Source organism: Melopsittacus undulatus, chromosome 22 (assembly GCF_012275295.1).
Source record: "Melopsittacus undulatus isolate bMelUnd1 chromosome 22, bMelUnd1.mat.Z, whole genome shotgun sequence".
NCBI classification, from domain to species: Eukaryota; Metazoa; Chordata; class Aves; order Psittaciformes; family Psittaculidae; genus Melopsittacus; species Melopsittacus undulatus.
Window position 1 is genome coordinate 122755 of NC_047548.1, and position 21344 is coordinate 144098.

The 21344-nt window shown below is 59.7% G+C and overlaps 1 protein-coding gene across 1 annotated transcript in view; it reads right to left on the reverse strand.

Annotated features, from left to right (window-relative positions):
- LOC117437424 (neurexin-2-like) overlaps positions 1–21344 on the reverse strand; it is a 50015-nt gene that overhangs the window by 3663 nt on the left and 25008 nt on the right. The window contains 10 exon segments of the mRNA XM_034071775.1: positions 1017–1095; positions 2397–2728; positions 4584–4673; positions 6284–6455; positions 8261–8442; positions 14800–14919; positions 16494–16667; positions 18305–18495; positions 19020–19401; positions 20059–20178. Coding sequence (XP_033927666.1) covers positions 1017–1095; positions 2397–2728; positions 4584–4673; positions 6284–6455; positions 8261–8442; positions 14800–14919; positions 16494–16667; positions 18305–18495; positions 19020–19401; positions 20059–20178 — 1842 coding nt within the window.

The following is a 21344-nucleotide window of genomic DNA, read 5'->3' on the forward strand; positions in this document are numbered from 1 at the left end:
TGTTCACGTGTGTGTGGCTGATCACGTCTGACTGCTCATGTGTTTGTGTGACTGATCATGTGTTTGACTGATCACATGTGTGATCATGTGTGTGACTGCACACTTGTGTGTGTGATCATGTGCATGTGTCCATGATCGTGTGTGTGTCACTGATCACATGGGTGTGTCACTGGTCACGTGTCTGTCATTGATCACGTGTGTGTGTCACTGATCATGTGTGTGTGTCACTGATCAGGTGTGGGTGTCACTGATCACGTGTGTCACTGATCACGTGTCACTGATCACATTTGTGTCACTGATCAGGTGTGGGTGTCACTGATCACATGTGTGTCACTGATCACGTGTTTGTGTCACTGATCACGTGTGTCACTGATCCTGTGTGTGTGTCACTGATCACATGTCTGTCACTGATCACGTGTGTGTCACTGATCACATGTGTGTCACTGATCATGTGTCACTGATCATGTGTGTCACTGATCAGGTGTGTCACTGATCACGTGTGTGTCACTGATCATGTGTCACTGATCACATGTGGGTGTCACTGATCACATGTGTGTCACTGATCACATGTGTGTCACTGATCACATGTGTGTCATTGATCCCATGTGTCACTAATCACGTGTGTGTGTCACTGATCACGTGTGTGTCACTGATCACGTGTGTGTGTCACTGATCACGTGTGTGTCACTGATCACATGTGTGTCACTGATCACGTGTGTGTCACTGATCACATGTGTGTCACTGATCACGTGTGTGTCACTGATGACATGTCTGTCACTGATCACGTGTGTGTCACTGATCACGTGTGTGTCACTGATCACGTGTGTGTCACTGATCACGTGTCACTGATCACGTCTGTCACTGATCACGTGTGTGTCACTGATCACATGTGTGTCACTGATCACGTGTGTGTCCCTGACCCCGTGTGTCATCAGCGCGGCCGCTGCCCGTGCCCACGGGGGGTCCGTCCCCGGTGCCGCGCTCTGGGGTCCCCCCGTGCCCGGAGCAGCACCCACCTGTGCCCGGCTCACACTCCTCCAGGTCCTCATCATCGCTCGGACACTCGGCCGAGGCCACCAGCAAATCATCCGTGTTCTGTGGGGACAGCCCAGGTACCCAACGCTGCCCCCCACAGACACCCCAGGAATGGGCTAAAACAGCTGAAAACACCCAAAAAAACACCCAGAAACACCCCAGAGACAGCCTAGAACAGCTGAAAACACCCAGAAACAGCCTAAAACAGCTCCAAACACCCAAAAAACACCCAGAAACACCACATAAAGCATCTCAAAACACCTCAGGGACAGCCTAAAACACCTGGAAACACCCAGAAATACCTGAGAAGCAGCCTAAAACAGCTCAAAACACCACAAAAATACCCAGAAACACCTAAGAAACAGCATAAAACAGCCCAAAACACACCAGAAACAGCCTAAAACAGCTCAAAACACCATGAAACACGCCCCGCACCCCCCAAGATATTCTATAACACCTCAAAACCACCCTGAGAACACTCAGGAACACCCCAGAAACAGTCTAAAACAGCCAAAGACAGCCCAAAACCACCCAGGAACAGCATAGAACAGCCCGAATACACCCCCAAACACCCCAGCAACAGCCTAAACCAGCTCTAAACACCCTAAAACCACCTCAAAACACCCCAAAGACACCCAATGGGTGCTGGGTGTCCCCAGAGACCCCTCAAAACCCCCTCTAGGACACCCAAACCCCCTTCAACCCCCCCCCAATGGGGGCTGGGGGACCCCAAAGACCCCCAAAACTCCCTCAAAGACCCCCAAAACCCATTCAAGCCCCCCTCAATGGGTGCTGGGGTACCCCAACCCCCCCCTTCCCCAATAGGTGTTGGGTGACCCCAAACCCCCCTCAATGGATGTTGGGTGACCCCAAAGACTCCCTTGATCCCCCCCCCCCATGGGTGCTGGGGGACCCCAAAGACCCCCCCAGTGGGTGATGGCTGACCCCAAAACCCCCTCAAAGCCACCCAATGGGTGCTGGGGGACCCCAAAGACACCCAAAGTCCCCCCTCTCAATAGGTGCTGGATGATCCCAAACCCCCCTCAATGGGTGCTGAGTGACCTCAAGGACCCCCAACCCCCCCCCCATAGGTGCTGGATGACCCCAAACCCCTCCCCATAGGTGTCATAGGTGTTGGGTGACCCCAACCCCCCCCCCTCAATGGGTGCTGAGTGACCTCAAGGACCCCCCCAACCCCCCCCAATGGGTACTGGGTGACCTCAAGGACCCCAACCCCCCCCATGGGTGATGGATGATCCCAAACCCCCCCCGTCAATGGGTGCCTGGTGACCCCCACCCCCCCCTCAATGGGTGCTGAGTGACCTCAAGGACCCCCCCCCATGGGTGCCCCCCCCCCTCACCTGCGCCACGGTGTCTCTGAGCGTGGGCGAGCGCCCCCTGCGGGTGGTGGTCGTGGCCATGGTGGTCGTGGTCTCCATGATGGTCGTGGCCATGTCGGGGGGGGCGGGGGTGGCCCCGGGCAGGGCGGGGGGGGGCGGGGGGGGAGGAGGAGCCCCCCCCACCAATCGGAGGTCCCCTTCGAGGCGGACCCGGGGGTGTCCCTCGGCCGCCAGAGCCAACAGCTTCAGCCCATTGTAGTACAGCCCCGAGAGCTGCCCCTGGAAGGGGCGACCCCGGTCCCGACCCCCGACGCGCAGCACGGCCTGGCTGTTGAAGATGGTCAGCTGACGGCCTGGGGGGGGCAGAGGTGGGGCTCGTACCCGCGGTGCGGGAGCGCGCATGGACACACACACACACACAGGGTATGGGGTGTGATGTACAAGGGATGTGATGTACAAGGGTTATGGGGTGTGATGTGCAAGGGATGTGATGTACAAGGGGTATGGGGTGTGATGTGCAAGGGATGTGATGTGCAAGGGATGTGATGTACAAGGGTTATGGGGTGTGATGTACAAGGGATGTGATGTACAAGGGTATGGGGTGTGCGGCTGTTGAAGATGGTCAGCTGACGGCCTGGGGGGGTACAGTGTGCTCGTACCCGCGGTGCAGGAGCACGCATGGGGGGGGACACACAGGGTATGGGGGGTGTGAGGGGGGATGCACAATGGTTATGGGGTGATGCACAAGGGATGTGATGCACGAAGGCCATCAGGTGATGTACAAGGGTTGTTATACACGAGGGTTGTGATGCACAAGGGTTATGGGGTGTGAGTGAACAAGGGGTATGGGGTGATGCACAAGGGATGTGATGCACGACGGCCATCAGGTGATGTACAAGGGTTGTTATACACGAGGGTTGTGATGCACAAGGGTTATGGGGTGTGAGTGAACAAGGGGTATGGGGTGATGTACAAGGGCTGTGGTGCACAAGGGTTATGGGGTGTGAGTGAACAAGGGGTATGGGGTGATGCACAAGGGCTGTGGTGCACAAGGGTTATGGGGTGAGTGAACAAGGGGTATGGGGTGATGTACAAGGGCTGTGATGCACAAGGGTTAAGGGGTGTGCAGTGCACAAGTCCCATGGGGTGATGTGCAATGGGTGTGATGCACAAGTGCCATGGGGTGCAATGCACAAGGGTTATGGGGTTTGATACACAAGAGTTGTGTGCGGTGATGCACAAGGGTTATGGGTTGTGATGCACAAGGGTTATAGGTTGTGATGCACAAGGGTTATAGGTTGTGATGCACAAGGGTTATGGGTTGTGATGCACAAGGGTTATGGGTTGTGATGCACAAGGGTTATGGGTTGTGATGCACAAGGGTTATAGGTTGTGATGCACAAGGGTTATAGGTTGTGATGCACAAGGGTTATGGGTTGTGATGCACAAGGGTTATGGGTTGTGATGCACAAGGGTTATGGGTTGTGATGCACAAGGTTTACGGTGTTTGTTGCACAATAGTGGTGTGCAGTGACACACACTGTCATGGGCTGTGCCTGTTGTGCTGGTGCTGTAGTGTTGGTGCATCCTTGCGCACACCCATCCCTTGTGCACACCCATCCCTTGTGCACACCCATTCCTTGCGCACACCCATCCTTGTGCACACCCATCCCTTGTGCACACCCATCCCTTGCGCACACCCATCCTTATGCACACCCATTCCTTGTGCACACCCATCCTTATGCACACCCATCCCTTGTGCACACCCCATCTTTTGCACACCCCCTTCACACCCTCCCTTCCCCTCCCTCCCCCCCCACCCGGTGCCGCTGTGGGTTTATGCTGGTTTAAACTGGTTTATGCTGGTTTAGGGCGGGGGCCGGCAGCACTCGAAGGGTTAAAGCGCGGTTTAAGGGGCCGTTAATGGGGCAGCGCCCCCAGCGGTCAATGGAATCAATGGGGACAACGGGGTCAATGGGACCCCCCTTTGGACAACAGGGATGTGGCACCTGGATCTATGGGGCCGGGGGTCTGGCTCCTCAGAGCTGTGGGGCCCGGACCTATGGCTCCCACACCTCTGGGTCTCCAGACCCCCGCGGCCGCGATCCCTGATGCGCATCCATGGGGGTGTGGGTGGCAGCCCCACGGGCGCTGTGGGGCGCTGTGGGGCGCTGTGGGGCGGGCGGGGGGTGCTCTCTGCCCGGTTACCTTTGTCGAGCAGCCACTCATCGACCACCCGCCCCAGGCGGAAGGGGATGCGCTGCCGCGCCAGCGCCAGCCGCTCGCTGTCCCCGCTGCCTTCGGAGGGAGGAGAAGAGCGTTACGGGGCCACCGGTGGCATCGCCATGGGCGGCATCATTGGCATCGCCATCATGGTACCAGGGTGGGATCACCACTGGCATCGCCATTGGAGTCATCATTGGCATCGCCATCATGGAACCATGGTGGGATCACCATTGACGTCACCATGGTGTTCCACAGGTCACCATTGGCATCACCATCATGGTACCAGGGTGGCATCACCATTGACGTCACCATGGTGTTCCACAGGTTACCATTGGCATCACCATCATGGAGTTATGGTGGCATCGCCATTGGCATCACCATTAGCATCACCATCATGGAACCATGGTGGGATCATGGCATCACTGGTGGCATCACCATGGTGTTCCACAGGGTCACCATTGGCATCACCATCATGAACCATGGTGGGACCACGATGTCACCCGTGGCACTGCCGTGGCTATCCCGATGATATCCCATAGCATTGCCATCGGTGTCCCATGGCATCACCATCGGTGTCACTGGCATCACCATGGTGGGACCATGGCATCACCATCGGTGTCACTGGCATCGCTATGGTGGGACCATGGCATCACCATCGGTGTCACTGGCATCGCTATGGTGGGACCGTGGCATCACCATCAGTGTCACCAGCATCACCATGGTGGGACCATGGCATCACCATCGGTGTCACTGGCATCACCATGGTGGGACCATGGCATCACCATCAGTGTCACTGGCATCACCATGGTGGGACCATGGCATCACCATTGGCATCACCATGGTGGGACCATGGCATCACCATCAGCATCACCATGGCGGGGCCGGTGACTTGAGGCTGTCACCATCGGCATCCCCATGGTGCTCCATGGCATCACCACCACGTCCCCATCACCAGTGTCACCATGGGGGGGGGGGTTTAGGTGGCGTTTAGGGGGGCGTTAGGGGGGTGTCCCCGGGGTCCCCTCGTGCCCATCGTTAGTGCCCTGGTTAGGGGGGGCCCTAATTAGGGGAGGAGCCATTCATTAGGGGACTACAGGGGTTCTATGGGGGGCTATGGGGTGTCTATGGGTGCTATAAGGTGCTATAGGGGCTCCTGTATGCGCTATAGGGCTGCTATTGGGATGCTATAGGGATGCTATAGAGGTGCTATACGGATGCTATAGGGATCCATAGGGATCCATAGGGATGCTATCGGGATGCTATCAGGATGCTATAGGGATGCTCTAGGGATCCATAAGGATGCTATAGGGGTGTTATAGGGATCCATAGGGATGCTATAGGGATGCTATCAGGGTGCTATAGGGATGCTATCAGGATGCTATAGGGCTCCATAGGGCTGCTATAGGGATCCATAGGGATGCCATTGGGATGCTATAGGGGTACTATAGGGATGCTATAGGGACCCATAGGGATGCTATAGGGATCCATAGAGATGCTATCAGGATGCTATAGGGATCCATAGGGCTGCTATAGGGATGCTATAAGGCTGCTATCGGGATCCATAGGCATGCTATAGGGATGCTATAGGGGTACTATAGGGATGCTATCAGGATGCTATTGGGATGCTACAGGGCTGCTCTAGGGATCCATAGGGCCCCATAGGGCCGCGGCGCGCGCGGTACCTGGCGGGTAGCGCTCGTGCAGGACGCCGCCGTCCAGCTGCAGGCTGGCGTTGCCTCCGCTGCGCGTGAACCGAACCACATGGAACCGACCGTCACTGACCGGAGCCGCGCGCTCCTCCAGGGCTATGTCCTCTGTGCCCACGTTGAACAGCACCCCCACGGCCCCCTGAGCCTGCGGGAGGGGGGGCTGAGGCACACACTGACCCACTGAGACCCATAGAGAGCCAGAGAGAGCCAGAGAGAGACATAGAGACCATAGAGACCATAGAGAGCCATAGAGAGCCATAGAGAACCATAGAGACCATAGAGACCCATAGAGAGCCACAGAGAACCATAGAGATCATAGAGACACATAGAGAGCCATAGAGAGCCATAGAGACCCATAGAGAGCCATAGAGACCCCTAGAGAGCCATAGAGAACCATAGAGACCATAGAGACACATAGAGAGCCATAGAGAACCATAGAGAACCATAGCAACCCACAGTGACCCATAGCGACCCAGAGACCCATAGTGACCCATAGTGATCCATAGAGACCCATAGAGACCATAGAGAGCCATAGAGAGCCATAGAGACCCATAGAGACCCACAGAGACCCATAAAGACCCATAGAGACCCATAGAGAGCCATAGAGAAACACAGAGACCCATAGAGACCCACAGCGACCCATAGTGACCCAGAGCAACCCACAGCAAACCACAGCGAACCACAGCAACCCACACACACCCCATGGGATGGGGGAGCAGCAGCAACACCATAGAGACAACACCCGCCCCATAGCCCCATCACCCCACAATAACCACAAGACCTCCCCATAGCCCCATCACCCCCATAGCCCCATCACCCCCATAGCCCCATCACCCCCATAGCCCCATCACCCCCATTTCCACCATACCCCAAATGCCCCCTCAAGCCCCCCAACTCCCCCCTTCCCCCTTTTCAATGTGGGGCTACAGGCAGGCCCCCACCCCCCCACGAACCGCATACCCTGCACACCCCCATAGCCCCCTTAGCCCCCATAGCTCCCATGTCCCCCATGCTCCCCATGCACATACTGTGTGGAGATGGAGAAGTCACCCAGCACCCCACAGCCCCAATAGCCCCCATTGCCCCCCACATCCATAAAGCCCCCATACCCCCCCGTCCCCATACCCCCCATGCTGTACACACTATGTGGAGCTGCAGGAAGTCGCCCATAGCCCCTATAGCTCCTATAGCCCCCATAACCCCCATACCCCTCATATCCCCCATTACCCCCCATGTTCTCACTATGTGCAGCTGCAGGAAGTTGCCCATCACCCCATACCCATTATACCCCCATATACCCCATTATACCCCATACCCCCCCCCCGTCCACACTATGTGCAGCTGCAGGAAGTCCCCCAGCCCCATGTACCCCATAGATCCCCATGTACCCCATAGCCCCCCGTACACCCCATAGTGTCTCACTATGTGCAGCTGCAGGAAGTCCCCCAGCCCCATGTACCCCATAGATTCCCATGTACCCCATAGATCCCCATGTACCCCATACCCCCCATAGTCACTCACTATGTGCAGCTGCAGGAAGTCCCCCAGCCCCATGTACCCCATAGATCCCATATACACCCCATAGTCACTCACTATATGGAGCTGCAGGAAGTCCCCCAGCCCCATGTACCCCATAGCTCCCCATGTACCCCATAGATCGCCATACACCCCATAGATCCCCATGTACCCCATATACACCCCATATACACCCCATAGCCCCATAGTCACTCACTATGTGCAGCTGCAGGAAGTCCCCCAGCCCCATGTACCCCATAGATCCCCATGTACCCCATAGATCCCCATACACCCCATATACACCCCATAGCCCCATAGTCACTCACTATATGCAGCTGCAGGAAGTCCCCCAGCCCCATGTACCCCATAGATCCCCATGTACCCCATAGATCCCCATACACCCCATATACACCCCATAGCCCCATAGTCACTCACTATATGGAGCTGCAGGAAGTCCCCCAGCCCGGCCGCGCTCTCCACCCGCAGTAGGACCGCGTCGCGCTGCCTGGTGCTGAAGCCGAGCGCCAGCCTGTCCGCGCGGGTGCTCGGGCGCTCGTTGGGCGGCCACGTGTAGGTGATGAGGCCCCCGCCGCGCCCGAAGATGTACGTGGTGCCCGCTGGGGGGGGACAGAGCTCTAGGGGGGCTATGGGGGCTATGGGGTTCTATAGGGGCTATGGGGACTAGAGGGGTTCTATAGGGTTCTATAGGGGCTATGGGGCTGTGGGGTTCTATAGGGGCTATGGGGCTCTATAGGGTTCTATAGGGGCTATTGGGCTCTATAGGGTTCTATAGGGGCTATGGGGTTCTATAGGGTTCTATAGGGGCTATGGGGTTCTATAGGGGCTATGGGGTTCTATGGGGTTCTATAGGGTTCTATAGGGGCTACAGGGTGTTCAGCTTCCTATGGGGTGTCCCTGTCCCTATGGACGTCTCCATCTCCCTATAGGTGGCTCCATCTCCCTATGGATGTCTCCATGTCCCTGTGGGGTGTTATGGTCCCTATGGATGTCTCCATCTCCCCATGGATGGATGGGTCCCTGTCCCTATGGGGTGTCCATGTCCCTTATAGGTGTCTCCATCATCCCTATTGATGGGTCCATGTCCACACGTCCCCCCCTCGTCCCCCCCATGGATGGGTCCCTGTCCCCATGGATGTCTCCATCTCCCCATGGATGGATGTCTCCATGTCCCTATGGGGTGTTCAGCTCCCTATGGGGTGTTCATGTCCCTATGGATGTCTCCATCTCCCCATAGGTGTCTCCATCATCCCCATGGGGTCTCCATCCCCCCCCCCCCATAGATGGTCTCTCCCCCCACCGTGGTGCCCCCTGCTGAGCACGGGCTGCCTACCCTCTCCCTATGGATGGTTCCATGTCCCCATGGATGGGTCCCTATCTCTATGGGGTGTCCATGTCCCTATGGATGGTTCCATGTCCCTATGGGGTGTTATGGTCCCTACGGATGGTTTCCTCTCCCCATGGATGTCTCCATCATCCCCATGGATGGATGGGTCCCTGTCCCCATGGGGTGTCCATGTCCCTATGGGGTGTCCATGTCCCTATAGGTGGGTTCATCCCCCTGTCCCCATGAATGTCTCCATCTACCTATAGGTGTCTCCATCATCCCTATGGATGGGTCCATGTCCCTATGGGGTGTCCATGTCCCTATGGGGTGTTCATCTCCCTATGGGGTGTCCATGTCCCTATGGACGTCTCTATCTCCCCATGGATGGATGTCTCCATCATCCCTATGGATGGGTCCATGTCTCTATGGGGTGTCCCTGTCCTTATGGGGTGTTAAGCTCCCTATGGATGGATGTCTCCATCTCCCTATGGATGTCTCCATGTCCCTATAGGTGTCTCCATCTCCCCATGGATGGACAGGTCCATGTCTCTATGGATGTCTCCATCTCCCCATAGGTGTCTCCATCATCCCCCCCCCCTCACCGTGGTGCCCGCAGCTGAGCACGGGCTGCCTACCCTCTCCCTATGGCTGGTTCCATGTCCCTATAGGTGTCTCCATCATCCCTATGGGGTGTCCATGTCCCCCCCCCCCCATGACATGGTCTCTCCCCCCCCCCTCACCGTGGTGCCCCCTGCTGAGCACGGGCGCGCGGTTGATGGCGATGGGGACGCTGCGGTGGCGGCTGTGGAAGTGATGCACGTGGTGCGTGCTCGCCAGGCTGGAGCTGACGCGCGCCGCGCGCGCCCCCGCGGCCAGCAGCGCCCCCAGCGCCAGCAGCGCCGCCGCCCCCCCCCCGGCACGCATGGGCGGGGCTAAGGGGGCGGGGCTAGGGGGGCGGGGCCAAGAGGGGGCGGGGCTAAGGGGGACGGGGGGAGCCCCGAAGTGGGGTTAATGGGGGGGAGGGGGGCACCAAAAATGGGGGGGGCACCAAAAGGGGGTCAATGGGGGGGTGAGGGGGTCAACCCCAAAAAAAGGGGGGAAGAGGAGACCCCAAAGTGGGGTCAATGAGGGGGGGGAGGGGAGACCCCAAAATGGGGGGAGGGGGGGAACCAAAGTGGGGTCAATGGGGGGAGTGGAGGGGGGATGAGGGGGGGGTGAGGGGGGTCAACCCCGAAGTGGGGGGAGGGGAAATGGGGGGGATGGAGGGAAGGAGGGGGGGACACCAAAAATGGGGGGGATGGGGGGGTCAACCCCAAAGTGGGGTTAATGGGGGGGGAGACCCCAAAAATGGGGGGAGGGGGGCACCAAAGGGGGGTCAATGGGGGCGGAGGGGGATGAGGGGGTCAACCCCAAAAATGGGGGGGAAGAGGAGATCCCAAAGTGGGGTCAATGGGGGGAAGGGGGAAATGGGGGGGATGAAGAGGGGTCAACCCCAAAGTGGGGTTAATGGGGGGGGGGGAGACCCCAAAAATGGGGGGGAGGGGGAAATGGGGGGGATGAGGGGGTCAACCCCAAAGTGAGGTCAATGGGGGGGGAAAGGAGACCCCGAAAATGGGGAGGGGGGGCACCAAAGGGGGGTCAATGGGGGGAGTGGAGGGGGGATGAGGGGGGTTAACCCCAAAGTGGGGTTAATGACAGGGGGAGGGAGACCCCAAAAATGGGTGGGAAGAGGAGACCCCAAGGTGGAGTCAATGAGAGGGGAAGGGAGACCCCAAAAATGGGGGGGATGAGGGGTGGTCAACCCCAAAGCAAGGTCAATGGGGGGGAGACCCCAAAAATGGGGGGGAAGGGGAGAGGGATGAGGGGATCAACCCCAAAGTGGGGTTAATGAGGGGGGAGGGGAAACCCCAAAGTGGGGCCAATGGGGAAGAGGGGAGGGGATGAGGGGGTCAACCCCAAAAATGGGGGGGATGAGGGGGGGTCAACCCCAAAGTGGGGTCAATGGGAGGGGAGACCCCAAAAATGGGGGGGAGGGGGAAATGGGGAAGATGAGGGTGTCAACCCCAAAGTGGGGTCAATGGGGGGGTGAGGGTTCAACCCCAAAAATGGGGGGAGGGGGGCACCAAAGGGGGGTCAATGGGGCGAGCGGAGGGGGGTAAACCCCAAAGTGGGGTCAATGGGGGGGGAGGGGAGACCCCAAAAATGGGGGGGGGGAGGGGAGAGGACACCCCAATGGGGGAGTCAGTAGAATGGAGAGGGAAATGGGGGGTGGGGGGGTTAACCCCAAAAATGGGGGGGAAAAGGAGACCCCAAAGTGGGGCCAATGGGGGGGGAGGGGGAAATGGGGGGATGGGGTCAACCCCAAAAATGGGGAGGGGGGACACCAAAGGGGGGTCAATGAGGGGGGAAGGGGAAATGGGGGGGTGAGGGGTCAGCCCCAAAGTGGGGTCAATGGGGGAGAGGGGAGACCCCAAAGTGGGGCCAATGGGAGAGGGGGGAAATGGGGGGGATGAGGGGGGTCAACCCCAAAAATGGGGGGAGAGGGGGGACACCAAACAGGGGTCAATGTGGGGGAGGGGAGAGACCCCTAAAGTGGGGTCAATGGGGGGGAAGGGATGAGGGGGATGAACCCCAAAAATGGGGGGGATGGGAGACCCCAAAGTGGGGTCAATGGGAGAGGGGGGTCCCCAATATGGGGGGGGGATGGAGGTGAGAGTGGGGACCCCAAAGTGGAGTCAATGGGGGGGAAAGGGGGGGGATGGAAGGGGGGGGGGTCAACCCCAAAGTGTGGGGGACCCTGAAATGGGGGGGTGAGGGGAGAGGGATCACCCCAAAAAGGGGGAGGATGGAAGGAGGGGGTCACCCCCAAAGTGGGGTCAATGGGAGAGGGGGGGACCCCAAAATGGGGGTGATGGAGGAAGGGGGGGGTCACCCCCAAAGAGGGGGGGGGAAACGGAGACCCCAAAATGGGGGGATGGAGAAGGGGTCACCCCAAAGTGGGGTCAATGGGAGAGGGGGGGACCCCAAAATGGGGGGGGGCACTGAAAAAGAGGAGTTTTCACCCCAAAACGTGGGGGGGGGGGGGGGGGTTGAGCCTCACCCCAAAATGGGGGGGGGCAGTGACAGGAGGGGGCTGAGCCCCAAAGTGGGGTTCGGGGGGGGGGATGGGGGGGGGGGGGGAGCCCCAAATCCCTCAGGGCCAGGCCCGGGGTCACCCCACAAAGGCCGCGGGGGGGGGAGGGGGTCCCCGAATCCCCCCCCTTTAGAATAGGGCTGAGGGGGCCCCCAATGGGGGTGGGGGGGGGGCAGCCCCCCCCTGGAGGTGTGGGGGGGTCCCGGAGGGCTCGGGGGGTCCCGGCCCCCCCTGGGCTCTGGATCCCCCCCCCGGGGCTCAGCGCATGCGGGGGGGGGGCGCGGGGGGGCCCCGGAGCGGGGGGGGGCCAGGGCGGGGGGAGGGGGCGACGGGGGGGGGGGGCTCAGAGGGGGTCGAGCATCATCCGGGGGAGGTGGGGGGGGGGAGATGGGGGGGGGGGGGGGGGATGGGAATGGGGGATGTGGGGATGGGGGAGGATGTGGGGGGGGGGGGGATGCTCTGGGGAGGAGGATGGGGGATGTGGGGCTGGGGGAGGATGGAGGATGCGGGATGTGTGGGGCGGAGGATGGAGGATGTCGGGCGGGGAATGTGGGATGTGTGGATGCGGGATGTGGGGCGGAGGATGCGGGATGTGTGGGGCGGAGGATGGAGGATGTCGGGCGGGGGATGTGGGATGTGTGGATGCGGGATGTGGGGCGGAGGATGCGGGATGTGTGGGGCGGATGATAGGGGATGTGGGGCAGGGATGGGTGATGTGGGGCAGGGGATGCTGTGGGGCAGGGATGGGTGATGTGGGGCAGGGATGTGGGGTGCAGGGATGCGGATGGTGCCGGGGGGGGGGGGGGGGGGGGGGGGGGGGGGGGCGCTGGCCTGCGCGGCTCCGGCTGCGGCGCTATGGGGCGCGGTGGGGCGCGGCGCTCGCTCGCGGTGGGGCGCGGGGGCCGTGGGGCGGCGGCGGCGGCGGCGGCTGCTGCAGCGGGAGGGGCGGGGGAGGGGGGAGGGGCTGCGGGGGGAGGGGCTCGAGGGGGTGGGGCCACGGATGGACCCACGAGGGGGAACCCACGGCTGCCCTATAGAGACCCATAGGGACCCATGGCTGCCCTATAGAGACCCATAGGGACACATGGCTGCCCTATAGAGACCCATAGGGAGCCATAGGGACATATGGCTGCTCCATAGACACACACAGGGCCCCATGGCTACCCCATAGAGACCCACAGAGAGCCATAGGGACCCATGGCTGCCACACAGAGACCCATAGGGATACATGGCTGCCCCATAGACACACATAGGGACCCACGGCTGCCCCACAGAGACCCATAGGGACACATAGCTGACCCACAGACACACATAGGGACCCATGGCTGCCCTATAGAGACCCACAGGGACCTATAGGCACTCATAGGTACCCCCAGCATCCCCATAGGGAGCCATAGGGATCCATGGCTGCCCCATAGAGAACCAAAGTGTCCCATAAACACTCATAGGTACCCATGGCATCCCCATAGAGACCCACAGGGAGCCACAGAGACACATGGCTGCCCCATAGACACCCATAGGGACCCACGGCTGCCCCATAGAGACCCAAAGGGACCCATAGGCACTCATAGGTATCCACAGCATCCCCATAGAGACCCACAGGGAACCATAAACAACCATAGGGACCCACGGGTGCCCCACTGAGACCCACAGGGAGACATAGGGAGCCATGGCTGCCCCATAGGAGCCCATAGGGAACCACAGAAGACCCACAGGGACCCACAGAGACCCATAGAGTCCCATGGCTGCTCCATAGGGACCAACAGGGACCCATAGACACTCACAGCAGCCCCACAGAGTCCAACAGGGACCCATAGACACCTATGGTAGCCCCATAGAGATGGACAGAGACCCCTATACACCCATAGAGACCCATGGCTGCCCCACAGAGACCCATAGCATCCCCATAGAGACCTGCAGGGACCCATAGAGACCCATAGACACTCACAGAAGCTCCATAGAGACCAACAGGGACTCATAGACACCCATAGAGACCCGTGGCTGCCCCATAGAGACCTACGGCAGCCCCACAGAGACCCATAGCATCCCCATAGAGACCTATAGGGACCCATAGAGACCCATAGATATCCATATACACTCACAGCATCCCCATAGAGACCTACAGGGACCCATAGAGACCCATAGGGACTCATAGACAGCCATAGAGGCCCTCAGCTGCCCCATAGAGACCTGCAGGGACGCACCCATAGATACCCACGGCATCCCCATAGAGACCCACAGGGACTCACAGACACCCATAGAGACCCATGGCTGCCCCATAGAGATCCATAGAATCCCTATAGAGACCTACAGGGACCCATAGAGCCCCATAGACACCCACAGCATCCCTATATAGCCCCATAGCCCCCCCCCCCCTCCCCCTCCCCAGTGGGCGGGGCTGGTGCTCCCCCCCCCCCCCCCCCCCCCCCCCCCCCCCCCCCCCCCCCCCCCCCCCCCCCCCCCCCTCCCCCCCGCGCATGCGCAGACCCCACTCACGCTCGCTGCAGCCGGGGCCGCCGTGCGCGGTCATGGAGCAGTCACAGGTGAATCCATCCCAGTGCTGCAGGCACAGCCCGTGGTGCGCGCACGAGTCCTCCGAGCACGTGGTGCTGGGGCCTGGGGGGGTCAGTGTACCCCAATGTACCCCAATGTACCCCAATGTACCCCAATACACCCCAATGTACCCCAATGTACCCCAATGTACCCCAATGCAACCCAATGTACCCCAATACACCCCAATGTACCCCAATGTACCCCAATGTACCCCAATACAACCCAATGTACCCCAATGTACCCCAATGTACCCCAATGTACCCCAATACACCCCAATGCACCCCAATACACCCCAATGTACCCCAATGTACCCCAATACACCCCAATGCACCCCAATGTACCCCAATACACCCCAATGTACCCCAATGTACCCCAATACACCCCAATGCACCCCAATGTACCCCAATACACCCCAATGTACCCCAATACAACCCAATGTACCCCAATGTACCCCAATACACCCCAATGTACCCCAATGTACCCCAATACACCCCAATGCACCCCAATGTACCCCAATACACCCCAATGTACCCCAATACAACCCAATGTACCCCAATGTACCCCAATACACCCCAATGTACCCTAATACACCCCAATGCAACCCAATGTACCCCAATGCACCCCAATGTACCCCAATGCATCCTAATGCAGCCCAATGTACCCCAATACACCCCAATGTACCCCAATGCACCCCAATGTACCCCAATGTACCCCAATACACCCCAATGTACCCCAATGCACCCCAATACAACCCAATGTACCCAATGCAGCCCAGTGCATCCTAATGTACCCCAATGCAGCCCAATGCATCCCCTATGTACCCCAATGCAACTCAATGCACCCCAGTGCATCCCAGTGTAGTCCCTCTGTACCCCAGTGCAGCCCAGTGCATCCTAATGCATCCCTTCTGTACCCCAATGCATCCCAATGCCAATGCATTCCCTCTGTACCCCAATGCACCCCAATGCATCCCAATACATCCCCTCTGTACCCCAATGCATCCCCCTTACACCCCAATGCATCAGTGCATCCCCATCCACCCTCCTGCATCCTTACACACCCTGTGCACACCCAGGCCCCCTCCTGTCTTCCCCCCCCCCGGGTGTCCCCTCTTTCTCCCTTGCCCCCCTGTTCCTTGCTGTCCCCCCCCACTGTCCCCCTCCCTCTGCTCTCACCCTATTGCCCCTCTCCCACCATGTCCCAGGGTCCCCCCAGTGTCCCCTTGTCCTTGGTCCCCCCCCATCCCTCCATCCCCCTGTATCCCTGCAGCCTCCATCCCCTCACTGCCCCCCATCCCCCTTGGTGCCCCCCATCCCATTGTCCCCCTGTATCCCTGCTGCCTCCATCCCCTCACCGCCCCCCATCCCCCTTGGTGCCCCCCATCCCCATTGTCCCCCTGTATCCCTCCCCCCTTCCCCGTACCCCCCTGTACCCCCTCATTGCCCCCCCCGTCCCTTGGTGCCCCCCATCCTAATATCCCCCTGTATCCCTGCTGCCTCCCTGTATCCCTTCACTGCCCCCCCCATCCCTGGTCCCCCCCATCCCCCCCCCCATCCCTTGGTGCCTCCCATCCCAGTATCCTCCCCCATCCCCCCGCTGTCCCCCCCCCTCCGTGCCCCCCCCCGCCCCCCCCTCACCATCGCACCCCCGCTGCACGCTCCCGGCTCTCTGCAGCGCGTCCCCGAGCAGGTCGGGCATGCGCCCGTTGAGGTCCAGGGAGGCCAAGCAGCCTTGGAACCCCCCCCGCGATGCCACCAGCTTGGGCAGGCGGCTCAGGAGCGTCCGGCTGGCGCCGCCCACGTACAGCTCCCCTGGGGGGGGACACCCATGGGTGAGGGCACCTACACCCTATGAGTGCCCCCATGCACCCAACACCATCCATGGGGTCACCCATGGGTGCTGGCACCTACACCAGGGAGGGCACCCAGCACCCATCACTGTACATGGGGTCATCCATGGGTGCCATCCTACACCCTATGAGCGCCCCCATGCACCCATCCCTGGGCATGGGTCACCCATGGGTGCCATCCTACACCCTATGAGCGCCCCCATGCACCCATCACTGTACACGGGGTCACCCATGGGTGACATCCTACACCCTATGAGCGCCCCCATGCACCCATCACTGTACATGAGTCACCCATGGGTGCCATCCTACACCCTATGAGCACCCCAATGCACCCATCCCTGTACATGGGGTCACCCATGGGTGCCATCCTACACCCTATGAGCGCCCCCATGCACCCATCCCTGGGCATGGGTCACCCATGGGTGCTGTCACCTACACCCTATGAGTGCCCCCATGCACCCAACACCATCCATGGGGTCACCCATGGGTGCTGGCCCCTACACCAGGGAGGGCACCCAGCACCCATCCCTGTACATGGGTCACCCATGGGTGCCATCCTACACCCTATGAGCGCCCCCATGCACCCATCACTGTGCATGGGGTCATCCATGGGTGCCATCCTACACCCTATGAGCGCCCCCATGCACCCATCACTGTACATGGGGTCACCCATGGGTGCCATCCTACACCCTATGAGCGCCCCCATGCACCCATCCCTGTACATGGGTCACCCATGGGTGCCATCCTACACCCTATGAGCGCCCCCATGCACCCATCCCTGTACATGGGTCACCCATGGGTGCCATCCTACACCCTATGAGCACCCCCATGCACCCATCCCTGTGCATGGGGTCATCCATGGATGGTGGCACCGACCTCAGTGAGCACCCCTGTGCACCCATCCCTACACATGGGATCAGCCATGGGTACCCCTCATCCACCCCATGGGTGCCATCACTCACCCCATGTATCCCCCTGTGCACCTATCCATATACATGGGATCACCCATGGGTACCCTTCAATCTACCCCATGGGTGATGTCATTCACATCATGGGTCACCCCATGCACCCACCCCTATATACAGGGATCACCCATGGGTGCCATCCTACACCCCATGAGTGCCCCCATGCACCCATCCCTGTACATGGGATCATCCATGGGTACCCTTCATCCCACCTCATGGGTGCCATCATTCATACTATGGGTCCCCCCATGCACCCACCCCTATACACGGGGGTCACCCATGGGTACCCCTCACCCACCACATCCCCATCGCGCACCCACTCAATGGCCCTCCCCACTGAGTCCCCCCCATGGATGCCCCCATTCACACCTGTTCTCTAGGGCCCACCCCAGAGCTCCCACCCCATGGATGCCCCCATTCACCCCCTCTATAGGGCTCACCCCACAGCTCCCCCCACGGATACCCCCATTCACCCCCTCTATAGGGCTCACCCCACAGCTCCCCCCACGGATACCCCCATTCACCCCCTCTATAGGGCTCACCCCACAGCTCCCCCCACGGATCCCCCCATTCACCCCTCTCTAGGGCTCCCCCATAGACACCCACAGAGGGGGGTTTGGGGGGTGATGCTCACCCTTGAGGTCCAGGCTGCGCCCGGCCTGGCCGTGCTGGGTCACGGGGCGGCCGTCCACGCGCAGCGCGTGCACGGCGCCGCCGTCGCGCGCCACCGACACCTCGTGCCAGCGCCCGTCGTGCAGAGGCTGCTCCGAGTTCCCCTTCATGAGGGACGGACCCTCCCCCACATCGAACACGTAATGGATGTACCTGCGGAGGGGGCGGGGCTTGAGGAGGGGGCGGGGCATGAGGGGGAGGGGGCTGAGGGAGGGGGCGGGGCTTGAGGGGGAGGGGGCTGTGGGAGGGGGCGGGGCCTGGGGAGGGGTCGGGGCCTGGGGCAGGGGGCTGTCTCCATGCATCTCCATGTCTCCATGGTGTCACCATGCATCCCATGGAGATGAGCATCCACATCCTATAGACCTGAGCATCCACATCCCATGGACCTGAGCATCCACATCCTATAGACCTGAGCATCCACATCCCATGGAGATGAGCATCCACATCCTATGGAGCTGAGCATCCTTAACCCACAGTCCTGAGCATCCTTAACCCATGGAGCTTGGCATCCACCTCCCATGGACCTCATCATCCACATCCCATGGAGCTCAGCATCCACAACCCATGGACCTGAGCACCATTAACCCACAGACATGAGCATCCTTAACCCATGTACCTCAGCATCCACCTCCCACAGATGCCCCTAATCACGTCCAGGCCCCCCCCAACCTCCTCACCCCTTCACCAGCTCCACCACCAGGAAGTCGTTGCCATTGCCACCATTGAAGAGGATGAGTCCATCGGGTGTCGTGGTCTTGAACTGGAAGAAGAGGTGCATGGAGCCGTAGGCCTGGAGCGTGGCCAGCGCCACGTAGGACCCGCGGCCGCGGAACGCCACCGGGTCCGCCACGATGGCGCGACGGCCGAAGCGGGCGTTGAGCTCGCAGGAGCTGATGTCCCCGTTCTTGCACAGGTCCAGGTAGGGCTGCCCATTGAACAGGAGCCCACTCAGGTGGCCCAGGAAGTTGGAGGGCACCACGGCCAAGAAGCGGCGCTCGGTCACGATGCCTGTCTCGATGTTGTGGTACTCGAGGCGGATGTGGGAGCCGGACATCTGTCCTGTGGGGGGACAGGGGGGACATGGGAATGATGCCTGGTGAGACACGGCCCTATGGAGATGTGGCCATAAACCATGGAGGTGAGCGTCCATAACCCATGGACCTCAGCGTCCTTCACTCATGGACATGAGCATCCTTCACTCATGGACATGAGCATCCTTAACCCATGGAGCTGAGCATCCACGTCCCATAGACCTGAGCATCCACATCCCCATGGACCTGAGCATCCACGTAACATGGACCTGAGCATCCTTAACCCATGGACATGAGCTTCACATTCCATTGACCTGAGCATCCACATCCCATAGACCTCAGCATCCACATCCCCATGGACCTGAGCATCCACATCCCATAGACCTCAGCATCCACATCCCCATGGACCTGAGCATCCACATCCCATAGACCTCAGCATCCACATCCCCATGGACCTGAGCATCCACATCCCCATGGACCTCAGCATCCACATCCCATAGACCTCAGCATCCACATCCCCATGGACCTGAGCATCCACATCCCATAGACCTCAGCATCCACATCCCCATGGACCTCAGCATCCTTCACTCATGGACATGAGCATCCTTAACCCATGGAGCTGAGCACCCATGACCCATCCTCCCCATCCTCCTGGGCTGTTCCCCATGTCCCGGTGTGCGCACACCTTCCACGGTGACGTTGTCCACGGAGAGCTGGAGGCTGCGCCCGCGCCGCAACACCCGCACCGAGTGCCACTCGTTGTCATCCAGCTTCTGCCCCGCAAAGAGCGTCTCAGGGCCCTTGCCTGGGGAGACGGGCACAGCGTGACAGGGATATGGGATACAGTGTGACAGGGATATGGGATATGGGATACAGCGTGACAGGGATATGGGATACAGCGTGACAGGGATATGGGATATGGGATACAGCGTGACAGGGATATGGGATACAGCGTGACAGGGATATGGGACACAGCGTGACAGGGATATGGGATATGGGATACAGCGTGACAGGGATATGGGATACAGCATGACAGGGATATGGGACACAGTGTGACAGGGATATGGGATACAGTGTGACAGGGATATGGGATATGGGATACAGCGTGACAGGGATATGGGATACAGCGTGACAGGGACATGGGATACAGTGTGACAGGGATATGGGATATGGGATACAGCATGACAGGGATATGGGATACAGCATGACAGGGATATGGGATACAGCGTGACAGGGATATGGGATACAGTGTGACAGGGATATGGGATATGGGATACAGCGTGACAGGGATATGGGATACAGCGTGACAGGGGTATGGGATATGGGACACAGAGTGACAGGGATATGGGATACAGTGTGACAGGGATATGGGATATGGGACACAGCGTGACAGGGATATGGGATACAGCATGACAGGGATATGGGATACAGCGTGACAGGGATATGGGATACAGCATGACAGGGATATGGGATATGGGATACAGCGTGACAGGGATATGGGATACAGCGTGACAGGGATATGGGATATGGGACACAGAGTGACAGGGATATGGGATACAGCGTGACAGGGACATGGGATACAGCGTGACAGGGACATGGGATATGGGACACAGCATGACAGGGATATGGGATACAGCATGACAGGGATATGGGATATGGGATACAGCGTGAGAGGGATATGGGATATGGTACACAGCGTGACAGGGATATGGGATACAGCATGACAGGGATATGGGATACAGCGTGACAGGGATATGGGATACAGCGTGACAGGGATATGGGATATGGGATACAGCGTGACAGGGATATGTGATACAGCGTGACAGGGATATGGGATACAGTGTGACAGGGATATGGGATATGGGACACAGCGTGACAGGGATATGGGATACAGCATGACAGGGATATGGGATATGGGATACAGCGTGACAGGGATATGGGATACAGCGTGACAGGGATATGGGATATGGG